General features: G+C 38.8%; 2 protein-coding genes across 2 annotated transcripts; one reads left to right on the forward strand and one right to left on the reverse strand.

The window, feature by feature from the left end:
* Nucleotides 1–3736: 3736 nt before the first annotated feature.
* On the forward strand, nt 3737–8399 carry LOC110895772 (protein N-lysine methyltransferase METTL21A). Its single transcript, XM_022143126.2, has 8 exons — nt 3737–3895; nt 3983–4050; nt 4123–4242; nt 4896–4969; nt 5043–5100; nt 5166–5267; nt 5920–6031; nt 8008–8399. Exons 1-8 carry the CDS (start codon nt 3804–3806, stop codon nt 8123–8125), a joined length of 744 nt encoding a protein of 247 aa, XP_021998818.1. The 5' UTR covers nt 3737–3803; the 3' UTR covers nt 8126–8399.
* A 329-nt stretch (nt 8400–8728) lies between these two features.
* Nucleotides 8729–12015, reverse strand: LOC110895773 (Holliday junction resolvase MOC1, chloroplastic). Its single transcript, XM_022143128.2, has 6 exons — nt 11534–12015; nt 10476–10581; nt 10244–10296; nt 9974–10105; nt 9809–9881; nt 8729–9103 (listed from the first exon to the last, which is right to left on the reverse strand). Exons 1-6 carry the CDS (start codon nt 11948–11950, stop codon nt 9000–9002), a joined length of 885 nt encoding a protein of 294 aa, XP_021998820.1. The 5' UTR covers nt 11951–12015; the 3' UTR covers nt 8729–8999.
* Nucleotides 12016–26763: the final 14748 nt, after the last annotated feature.

The raw sequence follows: 26763 nt of genomic DNA on the forward strand, positions 1-26763 counted from the left end.
TAAGCTCCCAAAGGCGTAAAGCCAACAAAACAAGTTTTTAAACGGGTCACATTGATAATACCCAACTACTAATGAGTTGGGGTCAATTGCCCGACCAAGCGATATTTTAAATACCGTAACCCAAGCCCGTAAAACGGAAAATAAGTTAAAAGTATTTACCTTTGAAAGTATTAATCCTTAATCGAAATAAATTGCAGCTACTTTTACTGGTCCCCTAATTTGGAACGAAGGTTTTAAAATAACCTATTAGAATCCTAACGGGTCTTTATATTTGCCGTAGCTTAGACCGGTCAGTTTCAAAGGATAGATACGGTTTAATCGCGTGAAAGGCGAAAACCGGGAATGGAATGTGATTTTTGACCCAACAAGTTTGAAGACTTGTTTTATAGGGGTATAATAATCACACTCTGTAATTTGGGGTCAAAACAATATGGTTTGACCCGTTTTGGCTAGTTTATGTAAACTAGTTACATAAGCCGAACCGTGCGCGCAAAAGGCGTAACGGGTAACCGTAAGAGTCCTACACTGGTTTCCTAAGTCAATATGCTTTAAAGAGGTTGTGGTATCAGTAGGATACCTTCCATAATGCCCGTAACGAGTTTAAGTTCATATTATGCCCCGTATGGGTATTTTGGTCTTTTTAACGATTATAAAAGAGGTTTCTGAGTTCTACAGGAAATCTGAGTTTCCCGAACAGTTTATAAAGTCTAAAATACTTTATTTATTATTTAAAATCAGTAGCAACTGGAATCGGGTCAAAAGACCTTGTAGAACTCAAGTTATGGCCGAGAAGGGTATATTCGGTATTTACCGAACCGTTGCCATAACCGCAGGTTATGAGCGGGTTAAAAATAATTAAAAATCTTTAAAAATCCCAAAATATTATTTTACATCAGTGAGTAAAAGTTTGGTGTCGAAATCCGGGTTTAGATAGGCGTTATGCAAATTGCGCTATTAAATTACTAAAGTTTCCGTAATTTGCGCTACTTAGCATAACTCCTATTCTGGACTCGGATTGACATGAAATTTTTAGGGACATGCTTAGAAATCAGTAACTAAGGTTATGATTCTTTCATATGTCCTAAATTCTTGTTTTAAATCAAAAAGGGCGTTACGTCAACTTTTAAGCATTTAACGGAAATGTGTAAACGACTCGGGCAAACAACGAACCAGTCACAGAGGGTTATACCATCATGTAACCTGGTCCTAAGAGAGTCGTAAGGCATATCTATATCGAACTTTAACGGGTCAGAACTGAAGTTAAAGCAAAAGTCAAAGCTTTTGCGACTTTCGGCTCCGAACTGGGTCAAAACAGTAAATGGTCAGACCAAACAAGCTTAGACTAGTTAATATACTTATTATCATGTTTTATGAGTGTTTAAACAGGTTACATATCATCTACATTACCGATTATGCAAGAAATCGCAAAATGGCATTTCTGTTGACTTTTTCTAAGCACGTTTGACTCGACATTTGGACTAGTTAGAGTGGGAATCAGAGGGAGCCCTTTTAGGGGTTTAAAGCCCGCATGATTGCCAACATATAACTATCTTTGATTTGACAAACCACTGGACCATTTGTGATTTATCGCAAAGTCAATCGTTAATTACGACAGATTGACTTTTAAGCTAAACTAAGCAAAAACTAAGCCATAAAAGGGTTGGCATACTTACAGAAGCTTGGTGCACGACTAAGGATGTTAGAAGAGTGCTTGAGAGCTCCAGAAGTGAATTGGAATGCAGGTTTGAGGTGTGATTCAATTGTGCACAATGCATTGGCTTTTATAGTGAAATATTGAGCTAAGGATCATTACAACTCACCCTACATTGAGTCATGGATGATCAGCAGGTGGCCCTGGGTGCTAGGGGTCATGTAGAGGGCGCCCATGCTTCAATTAATGCTCACAAGTTCGTTCACAAGCTTAATCATTGAATCTGTCCAAAGTTTCTGCATCTGGGACTCGTACACGGCCCACATTAGGATCATGCAACATGGACGCGGGCCGCATGAATCCTAATGTCAGAAATCATATCTTCAACTGGCGCGCGGCCCGCATTGGCTTGCTTAATTCGTCCACGCGGCCCGCCTGAGGCCTGTTTTCAAAGATTTTCAAATCTTTTGTAATGATTAACCTGACCTTTCGGTTTTGAAGGGGTAACTTTGCGATTTGGCCCTCGATTATTTACAATTAAGGGCCTCGTGACTTTTACCCGCATTGTTAAGTCCCCGGTTAGTTTAATTACTATCCGAAAAGCCTTAACTTTTATTGTTGACGCTTTTAACCCCTCTCGTACGAATTTGATCATAACTTTCTCGTTTTAAAACAGAACTTCGCGAAAATTTATATAGTATATTCTAGTGAGTGTATTTTACTGTTACAAAGCCTTGGGTTCGTCAAAGGGTCATTCAGAGGTATAAATTAAACATGTTGACACAATTAACCCCTGTAGCTTGTAATCTCTCACTTTCTCCCGCGTTTCGCTCCGTACGATCCATGATTTATTCGTTTGAAGGTACGAGCATCATTTAGGGTTACTATACAGTATATTTACCCTTCGTTGACATTTATAACCCTCGAATTTACATACTTTCAAGGTTTGTCAACTTTAGTCCTTTATTTAATATTTAATGCCACGTGTAAACTCATGACACGTGTTAACACATTATTGGACACAAAATTTCGAGGTGTTACATTGCAGCTTCCTTAAACAACAATCGCATTCGCGATAAACAAGCTGCAACTCCCGTTTCTTCCAAGCCAGCCAATCAAATCACCCAACAATCGAGTGGCAACAAGGGAAAGAAGCGAAAGCATCAGAACCCTGGTTGCAACGCGATTGTACCAGCTGTTAACCCAAACCCTGCTACGATCGAAAGCCATACACTCGATTCATCCCAAGTGTACCACTTGCAACTATCATCACCCTACCAACGTTAACTGTCGCCATTGTACCATTTGCAACCGTTTTGGCCATAACACCGCTTATTGTCGTAATAACCCTACATCGCAAGCCCAACAAGCTCAACCAGCTCTTGAAAACGTTAAACCAGCTCGAGCCTGCTACAAATGTGGTGACACAACGCATCTCCGTCCTCAATGCCCTCAACTAAACCAGGAACAACAACAAGCTGCTAGAGGAAGAGCTTTCAACCTCAACGCAATTCATTTTGTTGTATTTTTACAGTTTGTCTTAAATTAAAGGTGTGAAAAGAAATAAAGTGTAAATGATTCCAGCCCAGCTGGTTGATGCATTGGAAATGATGGGGAAGGACTCAGGTTCGACCGTTGATCCTACCTGAGTTTTCTACTACAGTGCATTTACTCCAGAGGGTCGGCTCTTGTGGAGGGTGCAACTCCTGTCATGTGACAGGAGGCTGGAAATTTTCCTGGGGACAACGTAACGACCCTCTCGACCAGACGTGGGTCCAGTTAAGACAACATAGTCCTTGTAATGAGTGGTGGCGGGCCTGCGTCTTGTGAGTGAGAATTAGCCGTCTGTTGTGAAGTTCACATGTCAAAAAAAGAAAAGAAAAGAAATAAAGTGCACTCACTGCATGTGATATGACTTAACATTTAAAAGTAACTGGGTTAGTGATGAATGACCTAAGGTGTAATGCTATTAGAAAAAAAGCTTATAACTGTAATTATTAAAGTTAAAGGTTATATATTGTAACCTGATACAAAACGTAGGCACGAAAAGTGTAATTTACCCACCAATGTTTAGGGTTTATGTTTTCTCATCGGTAAAATCAACGGAGAGGTCGTTTATTCACAAGAAGCCTGGAATCGCAAGACCTTCACCATGTCTGAAAACGAATTGCTTAAACCAGACGCAATCGAGAGTGATGATGATGATACAGTTTGCTTGGGTGAATCCTTCTTCATAGATAACAAGTATCCATCAATCTCTCTCTATCTGTCACTCGTAAACGACAATTGATTCGTTTATCTTATTCGTATGCTAATAATAATAATGTGCAGTTATGAGCTGGCTACCTTTACATTTGGCTCTCACGTTCTTCATCTTCTCTGTCTCCAATCAGCTTCCAGTAACTTCGATTTCTTTTTTCCTGATTTTAGCTTAACCGATGCAATGTAGAATCTGACTGTTATACGCTCAGCGGATTTTGATTTAACGGGGCAGCTGGTATGGCCTGGTGCAAGACTCTTGAATCAATACATTTCCAACAATGTGGAGCTTCTGCAAGGCTCTTCTGCTCTTGAATTAGGATCTGGTGTAGGTTAGTTAGTTAGTTAGTTAGTTAGTTACCTTCATTGATTTCTATCTGCAATTCTATACTATTTTGTTATATCAAGGCATTTGGTTCACCTGACCTAAGTAGTTAATACGATAAAATATCGGATATCGGTCAAGGACCGATATTTGAGATACCGGTTATCGCGGTGGGATATCGATAGGATATCGGTAATTTAAATATCATGCTAAATTTATATATATAGCAATCTAATTAACAATTGTAACAAGTAAGAACTGACTAAGACTTAAAACACTAACATTTAACAGTAACAACTAACAATTAAGACTTAAAACACTAATTGCAGCAATAAGAAGAAAAATGAACGGTAGAAATAAGAAGAATGGTACTGATAACGGGAAAATCGGGGATTTATCGATCAAATATCGGAAAATATCCCTGATATTATCGGTACCGATATTCTGACCAATATTTTGTATCGCTATCTCGGCAGGGGACCGATAACCGATATATCACTGATATATCGGGATATTAACTACATAGCACCTGACTTATTTACATCGTTTCTTTTCCAAATAACAACAAGTTTTTATATTGTATTGTGCCTGCTATCTACGTATTATTGTTTGTAAAATATGAAATAGCAATAGTCCCACTTTGTTCTTGTATATATGCAGGTGTTACTGGTATACTTTGCAGCAGATTTTGCCATAAGGTGGTGCTTACCGACCATAATGACGAAGTCCTCAAGGCATGATTGCAAGATTTTATTATCAGTCTTGTTTCTTCTGGGCTGTAACTATTTTCATAATTTTCCTTTTCAGATCTTGAACAAAAACATAGAGCTTCACAAATCTTCTGAGGATTCTAATTCATGTGCTGGTAAGATAACTAGGTTAAGAGTAATATCGGTACTCGCTGTCTAACATTGAATTTGTTGTCAACAGCCCTAAGTGCAGAGAAACTAGAATGGGGAAACTCTGATCAGCTAGACCATATTCTACAGAAGCATCCGGAGGGATTTGATCTCATTCTTGGAGCTGACATCTATATCCTATTCATTTTATCATTTAAGAGATCTCTTTTCCGGGTGCATGCATGGTTTCAAAAAACGGTTGAGGCGTGCGCTTCGAGGCGCGAAACGGTCAAAAAACGATTCTGAGGCGTGCCTCAGGGGGTTTATACTGTATGTGCGCCTCAGGGGTTTTTGATATTTGTTTTTGATGTTTTTGAGTTTTTGTGTCAATTTCAAGCAATTTATGGCTTTTTTATGTGTGTTTTTTTATTATTTTGATGAATTTGATGATGAATTTAGTTAGTATTACTATTTTTATAAGATATGTAATATTTATATTTATTTTTATTTTTTAACTCCGCCTCGGGCTTACGCCTCGGTTCGCCTCGAGGCTTATGCGTGAGGCGAAGGGAAAACGCCTCGAAACTCGTTTCCGTTTTTTTAAACCTTGGGTGCAAGCATGCATACACCTAATCTTATACCGGTGACTGTTTAAAAGACAAGAAGCAGTAAATAGGGGACAATCTTACTTTCATGTTTTGTCGTATTTCAGTTAGGTAGGTTAAAAGTTAGTATGAACTAGCATGGATTCATTAACAGTACCGATATAAGTGCAGAGTCTTTGAGTTAAATTTGCCGGTGTACATCACCTACATCCAAATAAATTTTTCCTTGACAATTTGTAAGCTTTCAGCAAAATAGCGTTCCTCCACTCTTCGACACGGTGAAACAGCTTCTCTGTCTACAAGGAAAAGAGAGATGCCGATTCATATTGGCTTACGTTTCTCGTTCAAAAATGTAAGTAACTCGTTCTTCAAGCTATGTTTTTTCAACATAGTTTTATAATATAGAAGTTGCCATCTTGTACTCCCGAATGATCCGTGGGATTTGGTCATGTTTTGGTTTTTGTTCCAACTTTTGAGATATTACAGAAATAGTTCCAACTGTTGTGTAATATGTTTGGTCGTTGTCACCAGCCATTGCTTAAAAAAGCACTTATGCGTGAGGTTACCAAGGTAATACAAAAAACACAATATAGATTATTGTTTATTTTTTGGACTTTGATTTATAAGAAAATTAGGATAATTTTTATCATCTTTGTAAATCGTATTATGTTATTCTTTTTCTATACTTATCGTGTGTGTGTGTATTTGTTGTCCCGGGTGTGTGCCCATTTTGGGCCTAGCGCCTTTAACTACCTACTTGTTCATAAAGCTTCTTGGGTTGTCTCAGGTTAGAACTCAGCTACCTGTAAATAAATATTCATTAGTTTACGTGGATTTTTTTTTTTTTTTTTGTGTATATTTATTTTATTATCTTAGTTTTGGGTGTTTAAGAATTATCAAGGAAGAAGAAAATATCAACTAGAATAAATTATTGTAGCTTTTGTCTAATCAGATGATTTTAAAATATTGATATTAGTTGGGTGATTTTATTGTTCATTATATTAGGCTTTTAATTGTATTTGGAGAGTAGTGTTAGTTTTTAATACCTATTATATGTATGTTAATTTTTTGGAATAATGGATTTAATAATCCCAATTATCGTCCGTTGGCCGGCAACGGTCCCAACTTTAAAAATTCCCACTGGCGGTCTCATCTTTTCACATATTGGCCTTCAATGGACCCTGACTAACAGAACCTTAACGCCGTTAGTCTCCGGTCTCCGGAAAAACGTTTTGGCCGGAAAAGTCAACCTTTTCGCCTGAAACCTTTTTGAAACCTTATTACACACCATTAGGAACCTTTTTTAGTAAAAAGCTCCAATTATTAAGGTCGCCGGAAAAACTCCCTTTTCGCCGGAAAACTTCTTTTTGGCCAATTTGTCCCAAACCTGTTTGTAACCACTAACCATAGATCGGACCTTTAGGAACCTGTTTTTGTCCCAAACCTGTTTGTAACCACTAACCATAGATCGGACCTTTAGGAACCTTTTTCCGACCAAAAACGTTTTTCCGGCGACCGGAGATTAACGACGTTAGGGTTCTGCTAGTCAGGGTCTATTGAAGGCCAATTTGTGAAAAGATGGGACCACCCGTGGGAATTTTTAAAGTTGGGACCGTTGCCAGCCAACGGGCAATAGTTGAGATTATTAAAATCCATTATTCCTATTTTTTTTATTATCGCCCCTCTTCTGTTTCAGGCATGCACTTTTTTTGTACCTTGCGCTCTTGAGTATTTAGGTTTAATATTTCAAAATTGGTCCATAAGCCTATAGTTTTTCTTTTGGTCATCTTTTGTGCATTCAGAAGATCTTTTTACTAGTAGTTGTAAGACCTGGCCGTTTAAATGGCTATGGTAGATCAATATAAACTCTCAAGTAATAAGCTATATGCAAAAACCGTGTTTTGAATTTGCATATCGCTCTTCTTAACCTTCTACACAAATTCTAGTATGAGTATTGGAATTGTACATTTTAGCACGTGACACTATCCTTTTTTCCGTTAAATAGTCCAATTGTTTGTTTGCCACTTGACTTGAGAAAAGAAATTGGTCATTGCCACACTTTTTCGGTTACGAGCTCTTGTTCTCTTTATCGCTAAGGTCTTCCATACAAAAAGTTGGATAGTGAAACACATAGTAGTCCTAAAACTTGATCCAAAGTGTTGGTTTTGAAATCGAGGCTATAATCGTCTTAGCTTATATTTTTGTGAAAAGTGTTTTTACTAAAACGACCATCTCATGGGCCATATAACGACGGGTCGGTTACCAAAAGGGAAGAATATAAGAGTTTGCTTGTATTGTTGAAAGTGAATGCTGGAATTTTTGATGCAGGATGGATGTGATGGTTACAAAAGAAGCTATTGTGCATGGGCTGCAGATCAATGAAGTTGAGGGGAGTAGATCAGTCATCTCGAATCTTGAGGGAGTTATATATGAGATAACTCTTTAGAAGCTACATTCGAATGTCATGTAATTCTTAAACCCATGATATGTTGTTTTTTACAATTGTAAGGGGTGTAATAGACATTTTGCAAAAAAGTTTTAAGGCCTAAAATGTCATGACTAACAGTACGCGTAATTTGCTAAAACCTTAGACCAAAACCAAAACCGTAACATGGCATTGCCAGCAGAGGAGTATTCGGTAAGAATCAACTTTAAATCAAGATTCGAATTCATTTTGTAATCGAAAAGTTAGAACAATACACTGGTTTTATCCTGTGTTTTATGAAGGAATGTTATTTTGTTTATGCCAAAATGAAATGTGTTAATGCGAAAATTGAATATTTGGGTGCTTCTGTTTGAACAATTGGTTTTGTAAAAATCAATCCCAAAATCGATTGGGTCGACTATGATTCTCAAAAAAAAAAAAAAAAGGTAATTGCACGGTACCCCCGACTGCGAAAGGGTTCTCCCTTCCCAGGCTAGCACCCTGACACTGCTGCCTGGCGGTGAGTCCCCAGCCATCGAGTGGATCTCAGGTGACTAATTTGTCACCGACCAGAGATTTTAAATTTTGATCAACCAGGGTTTTAGGTCTAATGATTTTAGTCAGTATTTTCAATAATCTTTTTATTTTTAAAGACACGTAATTACAACAAACAAATACAAGAAAAATGTGACCTAACGAGTCATCAAGGTATCCATAAAAAATATCCCAAATACAGCCAATCCTAATACTTCACCAAATACAACACTCTACCCATGCCACATTAACATAGCATTGGCTTCAATAGATAACATCCTTTAACTGGATTCAGTCAGTAACCAACTTCTGTTAATGTCATTAGTCAAATGCATTTCCAAGCTGTAGACAGGCATGAACATCACGATGTGCTATTGTCCGTGTTAATACTCGTTAATGACTCAGAATCAGAGTTTAATCTTATGCCTTTTCCATATGCAGCAATGAGCAACGCCTCAGCTCGCCCTGCAACCCAAGACACATGAAAATCTTGAGATAAGTTCCACTTATTTATAAACAAATGTGTTGATTTAAGTTGGAGTAAATTACAAAAATCGTCATTTATGTATGTCACTTATTGCAAACTGTGTCCTTTATCTTCAATAATTACAGAAAACGTACTCGATGTTTGCAAACCATGCAAGTTATGTCCTTTAGCTCCAACTCAGTTAATACTAAATGGACCCCACATGAGGGTATGTGGGGTCCATTTGGTCAGATCTAACCACAAAAATACCCTCATGTAGGGTCCATTTGGTCAGGTTTAACCACAAAGTATTAACTGAGTTGGAGCTAAAGAACATAACTTGCAATGGTTTGCAAACATCGAGTACGTTTTCTGTAATTATTGAAGACAAGGACACAGTTTGCAATAGGTGACATACATAAATGACGATTTTTGTAATTTACTCCTTAAGTTATGCTTTATCTCTAATGGGTCAGACAGGTTATGTAACTAAAAAATGCTACTTATCAAAAAGAAACAGCAGATCAAACATGATGAAAGTCACCCATAATTAAGTTAGTAAGACTCATTAAAAGAGGTTTAGATGTATATTAATGTAGGTTTGGAAACTGTAACCATGTTTAACATATATTAAAATGTTTCAAAGAAATTTAAGGAAAAAGTTCGATATCAGAAAACGATTTCAGCCCAAACCGTGCAAGTACCGTGATCCTTTTTTCTCTTAAGCGATGAACTTAACGTTGGAAATAGAGAGCATGCAAGCGCCCTGCTATCGTCCTGTCACCATATTTTTCACAAATTAGTAGCGAACAACAATCTTAGTTAAATATTATATAATATTTCTTCCATATTTAAAGCAGCTAACAAACCTTTGTTTTGCCATTTCCGGACAGTTTAAATTCCTGTTTCCATCGCACAGATGGCACTGGGACAACAGAAACCCCGGATGCGACGAGGACCCCGATCCATAGCCCATAATTAAATCCACCGCTCCACCATCCCTGAATAACAAACCCGAAATAATCACATAAACAAATGCAGAATCCAAACGCTAAACTCAACTTCAGTTCAAATTACAATAACAGTTTAAAAAAACCCATATCCAAACACCACCTCACAATAAATAAAGAAAACCTAACCTGTTTCCCGTCTCCTGGGTATGGAAGTGATTGTTCTATATATGCAGTTGTTCCTGATGCAAAGTTAACAAGTCACAACAAATCTACATTTAAATCATATGAACTCGAGGGGGTTATGACTAACGACTATTTGTTAACAAATAGGTTTCAGAAAAGAAATATACATATAAAAAATCAAAATTTAATGAATATTATCATAAGTCATTTTATGATAGGAGAGACGGTAACATACCATATGGAATACTAAGACTCCGAAGTAACTCGACCATAGCCTTAGTGTCCATACGACGACGTACACGGTTGCCTATCAACACTTTCACGTTAGGAGAATCGTATACCTGAAACATACAAACAATAACACACATCCAAACACTTCAAAAAAAAAAAAAAAAAAAAAATTCAAGGATAATTGCGCGTATTAATCAGATTGTGGCATCTATGCTTAAATGCAGCAACCATAACATCAAAGAGCTTATAACGTCACAATAATCCGAACACACAGATAACTAATGGAATTCAAAAACAAAATCACCAAAAACGGTTTATGATTTTATTGGCAATTTCAAAGATTATAACAGTTATGGAACTATGTAGGGGTGCATAGAAAAAGAATCAATAGTTGATTACTCTATGAAATCAACCAAGAAGCTAGGATATCATCAACCACCTCCAACAGTGTACACCAGCTAGCATACGGACCGTATGAAGGGTATGTTTGGCAAAAGTAGCTAGTGGCTGGAAGCTGTTAGCTAGTAGTTGTAGTTGGTAGCTGTAGCTTTTTAGATATATTTGGTTTTTGGCGGAGTAGCGGGAGCTTTTAATAAAATGTATAAAATGACCAAATTGGACATAACTAAAAAATTAAAAAGTTTGTGCATTAAAAAGTTCATTATCTTTAGAGGTTAAAATAGTCATTTTTTCCTAAAAGCTTGTAACTCCTTCTAAACGCTACTAGTAGGAGCGTTCAACCAAAAGCTTCAAGCTTCTAACCTAAAAGCAAGCTCCTTCAACCAAACAAGACTTATTATTGAGTAGGAGCTTTTTCTTAAAAGGTTAAAGCTAGAAGCTCCTAAAAACTCCATGCCAAACATACCCGAAGTCAAATCTAGTCTGCACACAAGAGCTTGTCACATCATATAGCCCGTATGATAATGGTCTACTTTGTCGGTCAAACACATTCGTATGACCATTTCGGCCCTGTCATGGGCATACATCCTGACTGAGGTAGGGCCAGGGGGAGCCCCTGTGTAGGATGATAACTAACAAACATAATGGTTGAATGAAAAATACCTGAGCAGGAGAGGCAAAATCATATGGTTTCAAGACTGCCAATGCACCAGAAACATCAGGGTCAATCCCGATAACCCACTGTGATGGGGGCGATACAATCTCCTTGTCATGATTTTGTTTAGGTAAAGTTGGGGAGCAATTGAGAGAATTTAACCATTGCTCTTTGAGTTCATCAGCAGAAACCCTATTTACCGCCTTGATTTGGGCACTGGTGCAAAACTTACGGAAAGAGGTGGAGAGGATGGAAATGGTTCTGAGATTACATGATGGAAGTGAAACAATGGGGGTGCTCATCAATATTTGCTGCTGCTGCTGATGATGATGATGAATTTGGAGACCTCCCATCAACACGTTTACTTGCAAAGAAGAAGAAGAAGAAGAAGAGGGCGGGATAATGTTAAATGGGGTTTCCGACATCTCATACACGTTTACTTGAGTTTAGGTCAAAATCTTTCTTTATTTTCGTAAGGGCTACTCTACTCAAACTAATAAAAACTAAAAACTAGTTTAAACAATAAGCGCTAAAGGGATTCGTGTAATTGCCCTTTGTATATGTTTGGTTTGTAGTTTTGCGCTGTTGCTTTTTGTGACGGTTGCTGCCATGGCTTTATATGCTAATTTGATTTGTACCGGATCCTAACCTTATATAGATTTTAACAAACAAAAAAAAGCATTACACAAATGTTCTTTGATCCTAACTTAATTAAATTTGGGTTATTGGATTTTATCACCCGCAACTATCGGCTTTTGGCCGATGCCACCTGCAACTAACACTTTGACACCCGGCACCCCCAACTTGACTTTTTGTTTGCACTGGCACCACTCAGTTAAATATTCTCTAACTTGGTTAGTCATTTGTCTGATGTGGCACCATTTTGCTGATTGTACATGCTGATGTGGCTGATGAGGTGTAATGTCTCATTTATATATCCTACCTTACATCATAATCACAGTCATCACCTTCAGTCCTTCACTCATCATCACGATCATCATCAATGGAGCCCGAATCTGCCGATCATCAGTCCTTCACTCATCATCGTAAGGTAAGAGTTCTTGAAATTACTCATTTTTTTGAGATGTCTTTAACAATAGATGTTATGCTATGGATTGGCGGTCACATTGAGGTAGGATTTGGTCAACCACAGTATGTAGGAGGTGATTCAAAGCTTGTTAGAGTAGATGTAGACCACATTTCTTACTTTGAACTTGTAGATTATGCAATAGAATCCGGTGTTTACAGTTCTAGAAAATTTCATATGTATGGGTTGGATGCTGATGATGGGGGACTTCATCACTTTGAGAGTGATAAAGATGTGTTGCACTTGGCCAGTAAGGTTATGACATGGAGTGAACCATTTATGGAAGTCCTGATCCAACCAGGTCCAATACTGGCATATGAAGCCCACTCCTGTTCCAGGCCCACTAACCCATCTCCCCGGCCCAATGAGCAAAAAGCCAAATCCACAAAGCCTGCTAGGTCAACTGATAGGATTTCAGTGGATATAGACAATGAATATGGTCATGATAGTGATGACAGTGAATATAAACAATCAGTTGGATCAGGAGAGTCGGATGATGATACTGATATTGATGACCTAGTTCCAAGCAGTGATCATGATGAGGAGGAGGTTCTGGAAGAGGTAAATGGTTCTGAGTCAGATAGAGAGGACTTGGAATGGAGACAGTCACAAGATGCAGTTAGAAAGGCTACTCATGTTGATTGTCAAGCCAAAAAAAAGTTGTTTGACGAATGCTTACAGGAGAAAGAAACAGAGGGAAAGTTGCATGAAACTAATGATGCAGTGGGTGCACATATAGAGGGGTACAGTAGCTATGAGGAATCAGATGGTGACATTCTTACACCCGGTGAAAGTGAGGACGATGATATCAGGGGTAAGAAGTATAAGGAGGCTGCTCTATCTATAACTGAACACACTAACTAGAAGAAATTCATTTGGAAGGTAGGAACAAGGTTTGCATCAAGGGATGCCTTCAAAGAGGCAGTGAGAAGGTATTCAGTGACTAATGGTAGGGTAAATGGTTCCAAGCAGTCAACACAGCAGTCAACTCAACAGTCAACTCAACAGCAGTCAACTCAGCTGACAAATCAACTGAACAACCAACCCAACAGTCAAAGAGGGGGCAAACTGTCAGCTAAAAGAGGAAGACCAAGAGGGAAGGGGAACAGAGAAGGATGTGCTTAGTTGGTGAATGTTTGACTTATGTTTGGACAATTTAGTGTTTTGTAATGCCTCTTTTGGACAAGAATCATGTAGGCTTTATGTTAAGTAATAGATCTATGTAATGTAATGACTTAATGTGGTATGTAATGTTTTGGTTAGTTAATATTAATGATGCAGGGGTAATGTCACACCCCGATTTCCACGTGTATCACCGGTGGGCCCGGTGGGGGATTACCGTGACGTAGTTGGCAACAATATAGTCAAACCACACAATTATATGAATGCACAGCGGAAGCATAAAGATAATATATTTCAACTTTAAGTGTAATATCAATGTATCACCATTGTTGAAATAATAATCCACAGGAGATCAAATAGAAATAACAAAAGTATTGTTCAACAGACTTCAGGCATCTTAAGCTTGCGAGACTTCTAATGATGCTAAGGAGAAATCCCAGCCAATTACGCCTAGTACCTGCATTTAGTCTTTTTGGGGAAAATACGCCAGTTTACACTGGTAAATACATTCAACTGACACTTTTGTAAAATGTTTGATAAAATTGGTTTAAATGCTCAAGGCACAAACTCTTTATAACTTGGGAAAATTATTTAATATTATAATCTCGTGAACGAATTACATGTTCCTTATGCGTCCGGTAGCCCGGATCTAGTCCGGGTTAAAGATCAATAGACACACCACACAGCATATAACACCGTGGCGGGTAACCAACGGCTATGCTTTTATAAATATGGACATAATGCCGGGTGTACGCCTACACCCAAATGTCAAGGCCGTGGCCTTTTCGTAAAATGCTGCCAAGGATATCCGGGACACGGTCATTAACCCCCCAAAGGCTTTTAAGTAACAAGACTGTTTTAACGAGCCGATCAAATTTATTACCCACTCAACGTGGAGGATTTGATGCTCGATCAAGCAGTATGTTATATACCGTAGCCCAAGCCCGTATAACGGAAAATAAGTTAAAAGTATTTACCTTTGCAAGTATAATCCTTAATTGAATAAATCACAGATAGCTTTTACTGGTCTCCTATTCTGGAACGAAGGTTTTAAAATAACCTATTAGAATCCTAACGGGTCTTTATATTTGCCGTAGCTTAGACCGGTCAGTTTCAAAGGATAGTTACGGTTTAATCGCGTGAAAGGCGAAAACCGTGAATGGAGTGTGATTTTGACCCAACAAGTTTGAAGACTTGTTTTATATGGGTATAATAATCATACTCTGGATTTTGGGGTCAAAACAATATGGTTTGACCCGTTTCGGCTAACTTATGTAAACTAGTTACATAAGCCGAACCGTGCGCGCTAAAGGCGCAACGGGTAACCGTAGGAGTCCTACACTGATTTCCTAAGTCAATATGCCTTAAAGAGGTTGTGGTATCAGTAGGATACCTTCCATAATGCCCGTAACGAGTTTAAGTTCATAATATGCCCCGTAGGGGTATTTTGGTCTTTTTAAAGATTATAAAAGAGGTTTTAGGGTTCTACAGGAAATCTGAGTTTCCCGAACAGTTTATAAAGTCTAAAATACTTTATTTATTATTTAAAATCAGTAGCAACTGAAATTGGGTCAAAAGACCTTGTAGAACTCAAGTTATGGCCGAAAAAGGGCATATTCGGTATTTACCGAACCGTTGCCATAACCGCAGGTTATGAGCAGGTCAAAAATAATTAAAAATCTTTAAAAATCCCAAAATATTATTTTACATCAGTGAGTAAAAGGTTTGGTGTCGAAATCCGGGTTTAGATAGGCGTTATGCTAATTGCGCCGTTTATTACAAAAGTTTTTCTTTAATTGCGCTATTTAGCATAACTCATATTCTGGAGCTCGGATTGACGTGAAATTTTAGGGACATGCTTAGAATTCAGTAACCAAGGTTATGGTCCTTTCACATGTCCGAAATTCTCGTTTTAATTCGAAAAGGGCGTTACGGTCAACTTTTAAGCATTTAACGGAAATGTGTAAAAGACTTGGACAAACGACGAACCGGTCACAGAGGGTTATACCATCATGTAACCTGGTCCTAAGAGAGTCCTAAGGCATATCCAAATCAAACTTTAATGGGTCAGAACTGAAGTCAATGCAAAAGTTAAACTTTTGTGACTTTCGGCTCCGAACCGGGTCTAAACAGAAAATGGTCGGATCAAACAAGCTTAGTCTAGCTTATATACTTATTATCATGTTTTATGAGTGTTCAAACAGGTTACATATCATCTACATTACAGATTATGCAAGAAATCGCAAAATGACATTTCTGTTGACTTTTTCTAAGCACGTTTGACTCGACATTTGAACTAGTTAGAGTGGGAATCAGAGGGTGCCCTTTTAGGGGTTTAATGCCCACATGATTACCATCTTATAACTATCTTTGATTCGACAAATCACTAGACCATTCATGATTTATCGCAAAGTCAATCGTTAATTACGACGGATTGACTTTTAGGCTAAAACCATTGAAAAATGAAACCACAAAGGGTTAGGCAACTTACAGAAGCTTAGTTCACGACTTAGAATGATAGAGGAAAGCTTTGGAGCTCCAGAAGTGAGTTAGAATGCAGGTTTGAGGTGTGATTCATTAGTGTGCAATGTAGTGCCTTTTATAGTGAATTTCCAAGCACAAGATCACTACAACTCAACCTACAAGGGAGTATGGATGATCAGCAGGTGGCCCTGGGTGCTAGGGGGCATGTAGAGGGCGCCCATGCTTCAATTAATGCAGCAATGATCGTTCACAAGCTCAAATCATGCATCTGTCCAAAGTTTCTGCATCTGGGGGGTTCACGCGGCCCGCATTAGTTTTCATGCAGCTTGTACGCGGGCCGCATGAATCTTCATGTCAGACGCGTATCCACAGGTGGCTCGCGGCCCGCTTCAACTTGCTTGTTTCACTCAGGCGGGCCGCCTGAGGCCTGTTTTCAAAGATTTTTAAATCTTTTGTAATGATTAACCGAATCTTTGGTAATTAATAACCTGACCTTTCAGGTTCGAAGGGGTAACTTTGCGATTTGGCCCTCGGTTAATTACAATTAAGGGCCTCGTGCCATTTACCCGTACTGTTAAGTCCCCGGTTAGTTTAATTATTATCCGGAAAGCCTTAACTTTCATTGTTGACGCTTTTAACCCCTCTCGTATGAATTTGATCATAACTTTCTCGTTTGAAAACGGAATTTCGCGAAATTTATATAGCATATTCTAGTGAGCGTATTTTACTGTTACAAAGCCTCGGGTTCGTCAAAGGGTCACTCAGAGGTATAATTAAACATGTTGACACAGTTAACCCCTGCAGCTTGTAATCTCTCACTTTCTTCCGCGTTTCGCTTCCGTACGATCCATGATTTATTCGTTTGAGGTACGAGCATCGTTTAGGGTTACTATACAGTATATTTACCCCTTGTTGACATTTATAACCCTCGAATTTACATACTTTCAAGGTTTGTCAACTTTAGTCCTTTATTTAGTATCTAATGCTACGTGTAAACTAATGACACGTGTTAACACATTATTGGACACAAAATTTCGAGGTGTTACATCCTCACCCCCTTAAAATAAATCTCGACCCGAGATTTACTGAAACAAATAAGGGTATTTCTCTTTCATCGTGGCTTCAACTTCCCACATGAATTCGGGACCTCTACGGGCATCCCACTTGACCTTTACTATAGGTACATGCTTCCTTCGAAGCTTCTTCACATGTCGATCTTCAATCGATAAAGGTTTTTCCACAAATTTCAAGCTCTCATCTATATGCACATCTATGTGTGGGATCACAAATGATTCATCAGCGAAGCACTTCTTTAGATTGCAGATGTGGAACACATTGTGAATTCCATTGAGCTCTTCTGGTAAGTTTAACTTATAGGCAACTGACCCGACTCGTTCGATAACCTCGAAAGGTCCTATGTATCTCGGGCTTAGTTTGCCTTTCTTACCGAAACGCATCACCCCTTTCCAGGGTGACACTTTAAGTAGCACTTTTTCACCCACTTCGAAGTGAAAATCTTTACGCTTTGGATCTGCGTAACTCTTCTGCCTATCCCGGGCAGCTTTGAGACGGTCTCGAATCTGGACAATCTTGTCCGTCGTCTCGAAAACTATCTCTGGTCCTGATAATTGGACATCTCCAACTTCCGCCCAACAAACAGGCGATCTACACTTTCTACCGTATAATGCCTCGAAAGGCGCAGCCTTAATGCTGGTATGGTAGCTATTGTTGTAGAAGAATTCGATTAATGGTAGGTTCTTATCCCAACTACCACCTAAATCGATAGCACATGCACGTAGCATGTCTTCCAACGTTTGAATAGTACGCTCACTCTGACCGTCTGTCTGAGGATGGTAAGCCGTACTAAAATTCAAACGTGTGCCCAAAGATTGCTGGAAACTTTTCCAGAAATGCGACGTGTATCTAGTATCCCGATCAGAGATAATAGACACAGGTATGCCATGCAAGGCTACAATCTTATCAACGTATAACTGGGCTAACATGTCGGAGCTATAAGTCTCCTTGATGGGTAAGAAATGCGCTGATTTAGTCAGCCTATCGACGATAACCCATATTGTGTCATTTCCTTTCCTTGTCTTGGGTAACTTGGTAATAAAATCCATAGTTACACATTCCCACTTCCATTCAGGAAGTTCAGGCTGTTGTAGCAAGCCAGATGGCTTTTGATGCACAGCTTTGACTTGCGCACAAGTTAAGCATTTTGCTACGTAAGTGGCTACAGACTTTTTCAAGCCTATCCACCAATAATTTGCCTTTAGATCCTGATACATCTTATCAGCTCCCGGGTGAACAGAATATTTGGAACTATGGGCTTCCTGGAGGATAACATCTCGTAGTCCTCCATAAATCGGAACCCATATTCGTCCATTCAATCGTAAAATTCCGTCCTTGCTAAGAGTTAACTGCTCCTCAGTTACTCCTAACTTTTCTTTAGGATAATTAGCTTCCAACACAGCTTCTCTCTGCGCAGCTAACGCCCTTTCAGTCAAATTATTCTTGACTTCAATGCTCTTGGCATTGATTCGGATGGGTTTCATGTCACACCCTGGCTTTGCGGAAGCGTGGTTAATTTGGTGCGACTTCTTAATACCATAGCTTAATCATAACAAAGCTATATGAATAAAAAAATATGCAAGATCATCCATTAAAATAAAAATATCAAAACATTGTCTTAACGGGTTAACACCCTATCAACCATAAACTTGTCCCACAAACATTACAACCCTAAACATAACATAACATAACATGATTCGAGGACTGTGACTTGTCCAGGAAAGAGTCACATTCCCCAAACCCTGGATGACCTTGGTGACTAATGCAGCGGAAAACATGCCATACCGTGCCAGATCTTTAATTCCCTGAAATACATGTAAGTTGAAAAATCAACAATAATGTTGAGCGAGTTCATGTGTAGGTGAGTAAATAAACCTTTGTATTTATCAAAAACCCTGGTATGTAGCAAATAAGGAAAAAGAGATCACCAATGGTTTGCAAGGCCATTGATATGTGTGAAATGCAAGTAGGAAGGCTCAAACCTAGCAAATTTATGCGTCGGGAACAAAGTCATCCCAAGGTCCGTTATGCTGGACCTGGGACTGGGCTCGCTACACCCAAATAGATCTACCGCTCCTGCCCCTCGGTCCTATCCTGAGGATTAATGACCTCAAGTTTCCGCCTACCCATTCACATGATCTAAAAGTAACCCTCCTTACGCTAACCATACCATGTTATAAAGTAATCATAACCATTGTAACATGTATTTCACCCCCGCAGTTTAGAAAACTGAAAACAGTTAAGAGAAAAGGGGGACATGAACTCACAGTCAGTGCGTCGCTATACCAAGTACTCCGAATGTCAGGCAGCTGTGCAACGACCTACATGTGCTAATTCTATTAGACGGATGGCCGTGCCTTAGCTTTATAGTTTTAGTTTCGGGAACAGTTAGACAACCGTTCCTTGTATATACTTGGTAATTAATTTCCTTCCCAAGGATGGGGGATTTAATACATGTGTATTTGTATCATCTCATTAAGTCCCACTTAATATATTTTTACTTCTCATTCCAAAATATAAACATTTTTCTCAAAAATATTATATTTTCTCTTCACTTAATACTTTCCAAAATAATACATTGACAAAATACGCGTTTATGAATATTTCCGTATAAAGCGTAAGTTACGTTTTAACGATTAAGTGGTAATAGTAATTACCGTTGTAACTTATATGTTCGTCGTGTAAGCGTTTGTATTATTTTGGGTTCGTCAACGTTTGTAAATATTATTTTTACTCTAAAAATAATATTTATATATTTTCACAAAATAATCATAAACAGTGTGGTGAAAAATATATTTATCGAACACGTTTAGTTTTTGTGAAAATCCCACCTCCGATTATTTAATAAATAGCGTCATGGCGAAATATATTTTGAAAACATCTCAAAAATAGTTTAACACTTGTAAATAATTCTAAGTGTTAGATTTTAGAAAAATTTCGCCAGAGTTTCCCCTGTAACTGGAGGTGGCCACGCTTTCAAGCGTATCTTTTTCTTTTACAAAATCACTTCAACAATTTCTTGATTCAATCAAACAATTTCCGACACATCAAACTAATTTCAACACACCAAACTTGCCGACTAGTATGTAAATCGCATTATTACATGAACTTGTAGTTTTTCCGAAAACTATTGTGTAGATCCCCTTATATTTGGTGGATCCTTGCATAATATAGTTTAATCTTGTAAAAACCCCGTTTTTAGAATAAATCATTCTTTACAACTTCCCGACAACTTTTATAAAAATTGTTACTTTGTCGGATCTTTCGTTTCACAAGTGTTTATACACTTGTAGTTTGTAAAAATCATATTTGTTAGTGTGTCATCCGACTTTTATAAAACATGATTTTCTCGACACTTGGTTCTACGAATATACCACTTGTACATGCGTAGATCCGCTAGTTTTAAATACTATTTTATAAGTCAAAATACTTTTACACAAGTTCATGTCTTTCGTGTGGCAGAGTTTCACCTTTTAACCCTTGTACCGATAGAAACAAGCTTATGTCAAGATCTATGATCTTAACAAAGTCGGGTTAAACGATGATCAGAGCCACCACAACGTAGATCGGGCCTCAATAATCAACATATTCAAACACTACAACTTTTACACAAGTTATGATCTTTTATCCAACAAAATTCAAGTTTTAGCAAACTTTAAAGATTCAAAAGATGGGTTTCCGCATTTTAACCGTTATAAATCATATTAACCACCTTAGATATGTTCGAGAGTGAGTTTTAAACATTATACCTCTAGCTCGGGGCTAGGGAAGAATCTAGGCGAAAATGAGGTGGATAAAAGCGAAGTAATGAGGTCCTTCCACTTCCGTTTGCTCCAAGCCTCCTAATACGTAACCCGTGAAGCTTGTATATACTTGGAATGGAGAGATCAAGATCGAACAATGGATGTGTAGACGGTGGGGAGTTCGGCCGAGAGCTTGGGAGGGCAAGGGAGAGAGTGTGTTGAGTGATTTGTGGTGTGTAAGAACTCATGTGTGTAGTGGTGTATTTATAGGCAAAGATCAAGTTCTTAAACCATTGGATTATATGTCTACTTGATATTAGACAAACAATTAAATAATCAAAGTTGTACTAATCTAGTCACAAGGGAACCAAACCGGCCCAAGGGGGGGGGTCCTATGGTTCGATTTCAATTGTGTAGTTAGGACTTAGTTACTTTAAGTAGGTTAATTTTAGGGGTTAACTCCGTTAGTTAAGTGTTGCGCTTTAACGCGGGTGTTAGGGTAATCAGGGACCCTAACTGGCTCAGAAAAAGACTAACAATATTTTTGGCAATATTTTCATGTTCCGGGTATAGTCCGGTTGTTCGGTTGGATAGTAATCCGTTAAAGTGCTTAAGTAATCTTTTAAGCGTCGTAAATGATATTTTTAGTGACACAATTTATTTCCAAAAGTGTCAGGAATATTTCCTCATGTTTTGGCACTTTATTAGTTAGCTAGAAGCTGGTATGTTAGTAAAAGTGCTGTGTTTTGTGCTTAGAGTACGTTTTAGGCACATCCAATCATTATATCTTATTCCTAGAGACGCAGTTATACAACCCTTGTATCCCTACACACACTATGGGTGTAGTAAAATATTCCTGGCTCATACAGGCCTTTAGAGGCAGTGTCTGCCTGATACTGTGCTTTAAGTGCATCATGTTTGTCACTAAGGTTCAGTAAGTAAATAATGTAGTGACGGAAATCAAGGTATGATGCAGATATGTACAAGTATCAACAGTCAAGTAGCAGTTCATCAGTATTTTCAGTTAAGCACAGTAATTAAGCAACAATTAATAGTTAATTAAGTCGTACGGATACCTGGTTTAGTGAGGGTTGTCACATTTTACCCTTTCCTTTCTACTCAGGGCATCATCGACTACATTCGCTTTGCCGGGATGATATCTGATTTCACAATCATAATCATTTAAAGTCTCCATCCAACGGTGTTGCCTCATGTTTAGCTCCTTCTGATTAAACAGATGTTGAAGGCTCTTATGATCCGAATAGATCACAAACTTGATACCATACAGGTAATGCCTCCACAGTTTTAGTGCGAACACAACGGCACCCAGCTCCAAGTCGTGGGTGGGGTAATTCTTCTCGTGCACCTTTAACTGTCTTGAAGCATAGGCAATAACTTTGCCTTTTTGCATGAGCACACACCCCATGCCAGTGTGTGATGCGTCGCAGTAAACTACGAACTCCTCGGTACCTTCCGGTAGTGTCAACACAGGAGCGTTGCTCAGCTTTTGTTTTAAAATATCAAAGGACTCTTGCTGCTTAGGGCCCCAAATAAACTTTTCCTTCTTCTTGGTCAAGGAAGTTAAGGGTGCAGCAATCCTTGAAAAATTTTCAATGAATCGCCTGTAGTATCCTGCTAACCCCAGGAAACTACGAATCTCAGTAGGCGTCTTTGGCTCTTGCCAATTCATGACAGCCTCTACTTTAGCGGGACCACCTGGATACCACGCTCGCTGACAACGTGTCCTAGAAATTGGACTGCTCGTAGCCAGAATTCGCACTTAGAGAATTTGGCATAGAGTTTCTCCTGATGTAGCAGCTTGAGAATACAGCAAAGGTGTTTCTCATGGTCAGCTTGGTTCTTCGAGTATATAAGAATGTCGTCGATGAAAACGATGACGAATTTGTCTAAGTACGGCTTGCAGACGCGATTCATGAGATCCATGAACGCAGCCGGTGCATTTGTGAGCCCAAAAGGCATCACTAGGAACTCGTAGTGACCGTAACGAGTCCTAAATGCTGTTTTATGTACGTCTTCATCTCTAACTTTCAGTTGATGGTAGCCTGACCTCAAATCGATCTTTGAAAAATAACTCGCCCCTTGTAGCTGATCGAACAAATCGTCGATCCTCGGCAAGGGATATCTATTCTTTATCGTGACCTTATTAAGTTCGCGATAATCGATGCACAGACGCATCGATCCGTCCTTCTTCTTAACAAACATGACAGGTGCTCCCCAGGGAGACGAACTAGGTTTGATGAAACCTTTAGCCAGTAGTTCATCCAGCTGGGTCCTTAATTCCTTCATTTCGGTTGGTGCTAGCCTGTAAGGTGCTCTAGCAATAGGTGCTGCTCCAGGAATGATATCGATCCTGAACTCCACTTGTCTATCTGGCGGCAAACCAGGCAGATCTTCAGGGAAAACTTCTGGATACTCCGAAATGACGGGAATGTCTTCTATCTTTGGTTTAGGCTCTTCAATGATCACTTGTGCCATGTAGATGACACAACCCTTCTTTAGACATTTTGAAGCTTTGAGCATAGTCACTTGCTCAGGCAATCCGTACTGGGTATCTCCCCGAATGGTAAGCGATTCACCAGCCGGAGTCTTCATCACAATCTGCTTTCTATTGCAGACGATTTGGGCCTAGTTGTGAGATAACCAGTCCATACCCAATACTAGGTTAAAACCGGCCAATTTAAAGGGAAGTAGAGATAGAGGAAAAGAGTGGTTCTTAATGGATATCACACATCCATCTAACACAGTGGAGACGGTTTCTATGGTGCCATCTGCTAGCTCTACCTCGTATTTCACATTTAAGGTTTTGACAGGCATATTCAGCAATTTGCAAAATTTATGATCTACGAAAGACCTATCAGCGCCTGAATCAAAAAGTACTCTTGCAAAGATATCATTTACGAGAAAAGTACCTGTGATTACGTTGTCATCCAGCACTGCTTCTTTCGCCTCCATCCTGAAGACTCTAGCATTGTTCTTCTTGGCCTCTTCAGGCTTCTTGGCATATTTAGGGCAGTTGCTTTTAATATGCCCCTTCTCGTTGCAGTTATAGCATGTGGCATCTTTTATCTTCTTGCACTCTATCGACTTGTGCTCTTTAGACTTGCATATCCCACATGCAGGTGCTCCTGAATTAGAATTGGATTCAAGTCTGCATTTTCCAAAGTGGCGTCTCTGGCAATTTATGCACTTTGGTTTTTCCTCTGTTTGCTGACTGTTCCTTCCAGACCCAAACTTCTTAGAATCAGTGTTTCCCTTGTGCTTCTTCTCTGACCCTCGTGAGTTATCATCCTCACGCTTCCTCTTACTTTCTTCAGATTTCTTTAGCGATCTCAACCTGACCGCATCTAAAGTAAGGGATAAGGAGAGATCAGCTGTTGACCTAAACGTAGCAAGTCTTGAAGCCTTAACACTGGCCTTGATTTCTGGGGCTAAACCCCCAATGAAGCGAGCAATTCGCTTGGGCTCTGGTGTTACTAGGTAAGGAACCAGTCTGGACAGGGTATTAAAACTGGTGAGGTAAGCTTGACAATCTAAGTTTGTCATCACCAATGACAAGAAGTCAGATTCAATTCTTTCGACTTCATGTTGAGGGCAGTAGTTCTCCATAATGAGAGTAACAAACTGCTCCCATGTCATGTTGTAGAGCGGGATTTTCCCAGAAGCTTGAATGAGAGACCTCCACCATGCCAGCGCCTTTCCTTTGAACGATTGGGATACATACTTTACTATATCCCTTTCAGCACATCCGCTGATGTCCACCACTGTATCCATTTCATCCAACCAGGTCATACAATCTATTGCTCCCTTTTCCCCAGTAAAATCTCGGGGTTTACAGGAAACAAAGTACTTATAGGTACAAGACTTGGTACGTGGTTCATTATCGAACACTGGCTTCTTGGATGGGACACTGTGTTCATTTGATGAATGACGATCTTCATCCTTCTTTGGTCCTTCATTTTTAGAGGGCGGCTTGTTATGAGGCTCTGAATGAGTTTTAGGGACAGATTTAGAGCGGGGTACAGATGAGGCTCGACTATGCGTCTCACTATACTCCTTAAGTTGTTCTTCTACAGCTTTAGATATAGCTGTGTTAATCAGTGAACGAAGCTCTCCTTTGGTTATATTAACCCTATCATTATCATCTTGGTTTTCCAAAGGATGACTGTTTATTTCGTCAGAGTCAGCCATGTAGTCTTTGCTGCTACAAAAAGAAGGTAGGGGTAAAGTTTATTTAGAAGTTTATCATGGAATTGCCCTTTATGGCAATTCATTAACCATGGTAACATAGACCATATCTGGTTAATTTGTTACTCACATTATTTTAGGATTTGAATATAACTTATCCTAATTACAAACAATATTGTTAGTGGCATAAAAGCCTAGTCACGAGGACGTTTTTATAATATTAGCCGGGATTACAGAGAATCAAGGCATGAAGGTTTGAACCGTAGTCCTTTTACCTTTTCTGACAGGGAGTCATAGACTACAACTGCCTTTTGTCTTATATGACAATAAATATGGCCCGTAGGCACTACACCACTAATGGATGTTTAATAAATTTGGCCCGTAGGCACTACATCGCTAATGGATGTTTAATAAATGATCATCTTCATTGATGATTTAACCCATGATTTACAACTCATTAATTTGGGCTTTGGAATCCTTAGAAGGATTCTTATATACGAATGACGCGTGCGATTTTTAACGAATCACATCTGCCGTGAACGTTAACATGTTTACAGAGGTTAACTGGGATTCTGAATCTTTTAATCAGGTCTTACCATCTTGGCCGGGTCTTATTATGACACCTGGCTAGGTTTCACTCTTAAGATTCTTTATTTAATAATTAACGTAGAACAATCCTTAATTGGAATGTTAATGAGGATCTGAATCTAATTATGGAGCTACCATCTTGGCCCTGCCTTAAAATGACACATGAGCTAGGTCTTGTCCTTTTTAGATTTTGCCATTTAATTATAATGGTAGATCTTATATAATATAGGAATGATATCTTAACATAATCGTTCCCTTTTTAAAAATTTTAAAACAAGTATATGGTTGCCCTAAACGAGACTTCTTAAGAACATGACTTGCCCATGCAAGGGCTAATCAGTAAAATAACAAAGAAGTAATGAAACGAAATGGAATTCGTCCTATGTTCTTGTCTAGACTCAAGAATGTGCAATTGCGTAACAGAGATTAAACACAATGGCTAGTGTTTAATTCACTCAGTGTTGGCTCTGATACCAACCTGTCACACCCCGATTTCCACGTGGTATCACCGGTGGGCCCGGTGGGGGATTACCGTGACGTAGTTGGCAACAATATAGTCAAACCACACAATTATATGAATGCACAGCGGAAGCATAAAGATAATATATTTCAACTTTAAGTGTAATATCAATGTATCACCATTGTTGAAATAATAATCCACAGGGGATCAAATAGAAATAACAAAAGTATTATTTAACAGACTTCAGGCATCTTAAGCTTGCGAGACTTCTAATGATGCTAAGGAGAAATCCCAGCCAATTACGCCTAGTACCTGCATTTAGTCTTTTTGGGGAAAATACGTCAGTTTACACTGGTAAATACATTCAACTGACACTTTTGTAAAATGTTTGATAAAATTGGTTTAAATGCTCAAGGCACAAACTCTTTATAACTTGGGAAAATTATTTAATATTATAATCTCGTGAATGAATTA

The sequence above is a fragment of the Helianthus annuus genome, chromosome 12 (genome assembly GCF_002127325.2).
Source record: "Helianthus annuus cultivar XRQ/B chromosome 12, HanXRQr2.0-SUNRISE, whole genome shotgun sequence".
NCBI lineage: Eukaryota > Viridiplantae > Streptophyta > Magnoliopsida > Asterales > Asteraceae > Helianthus > Helianthus annuus.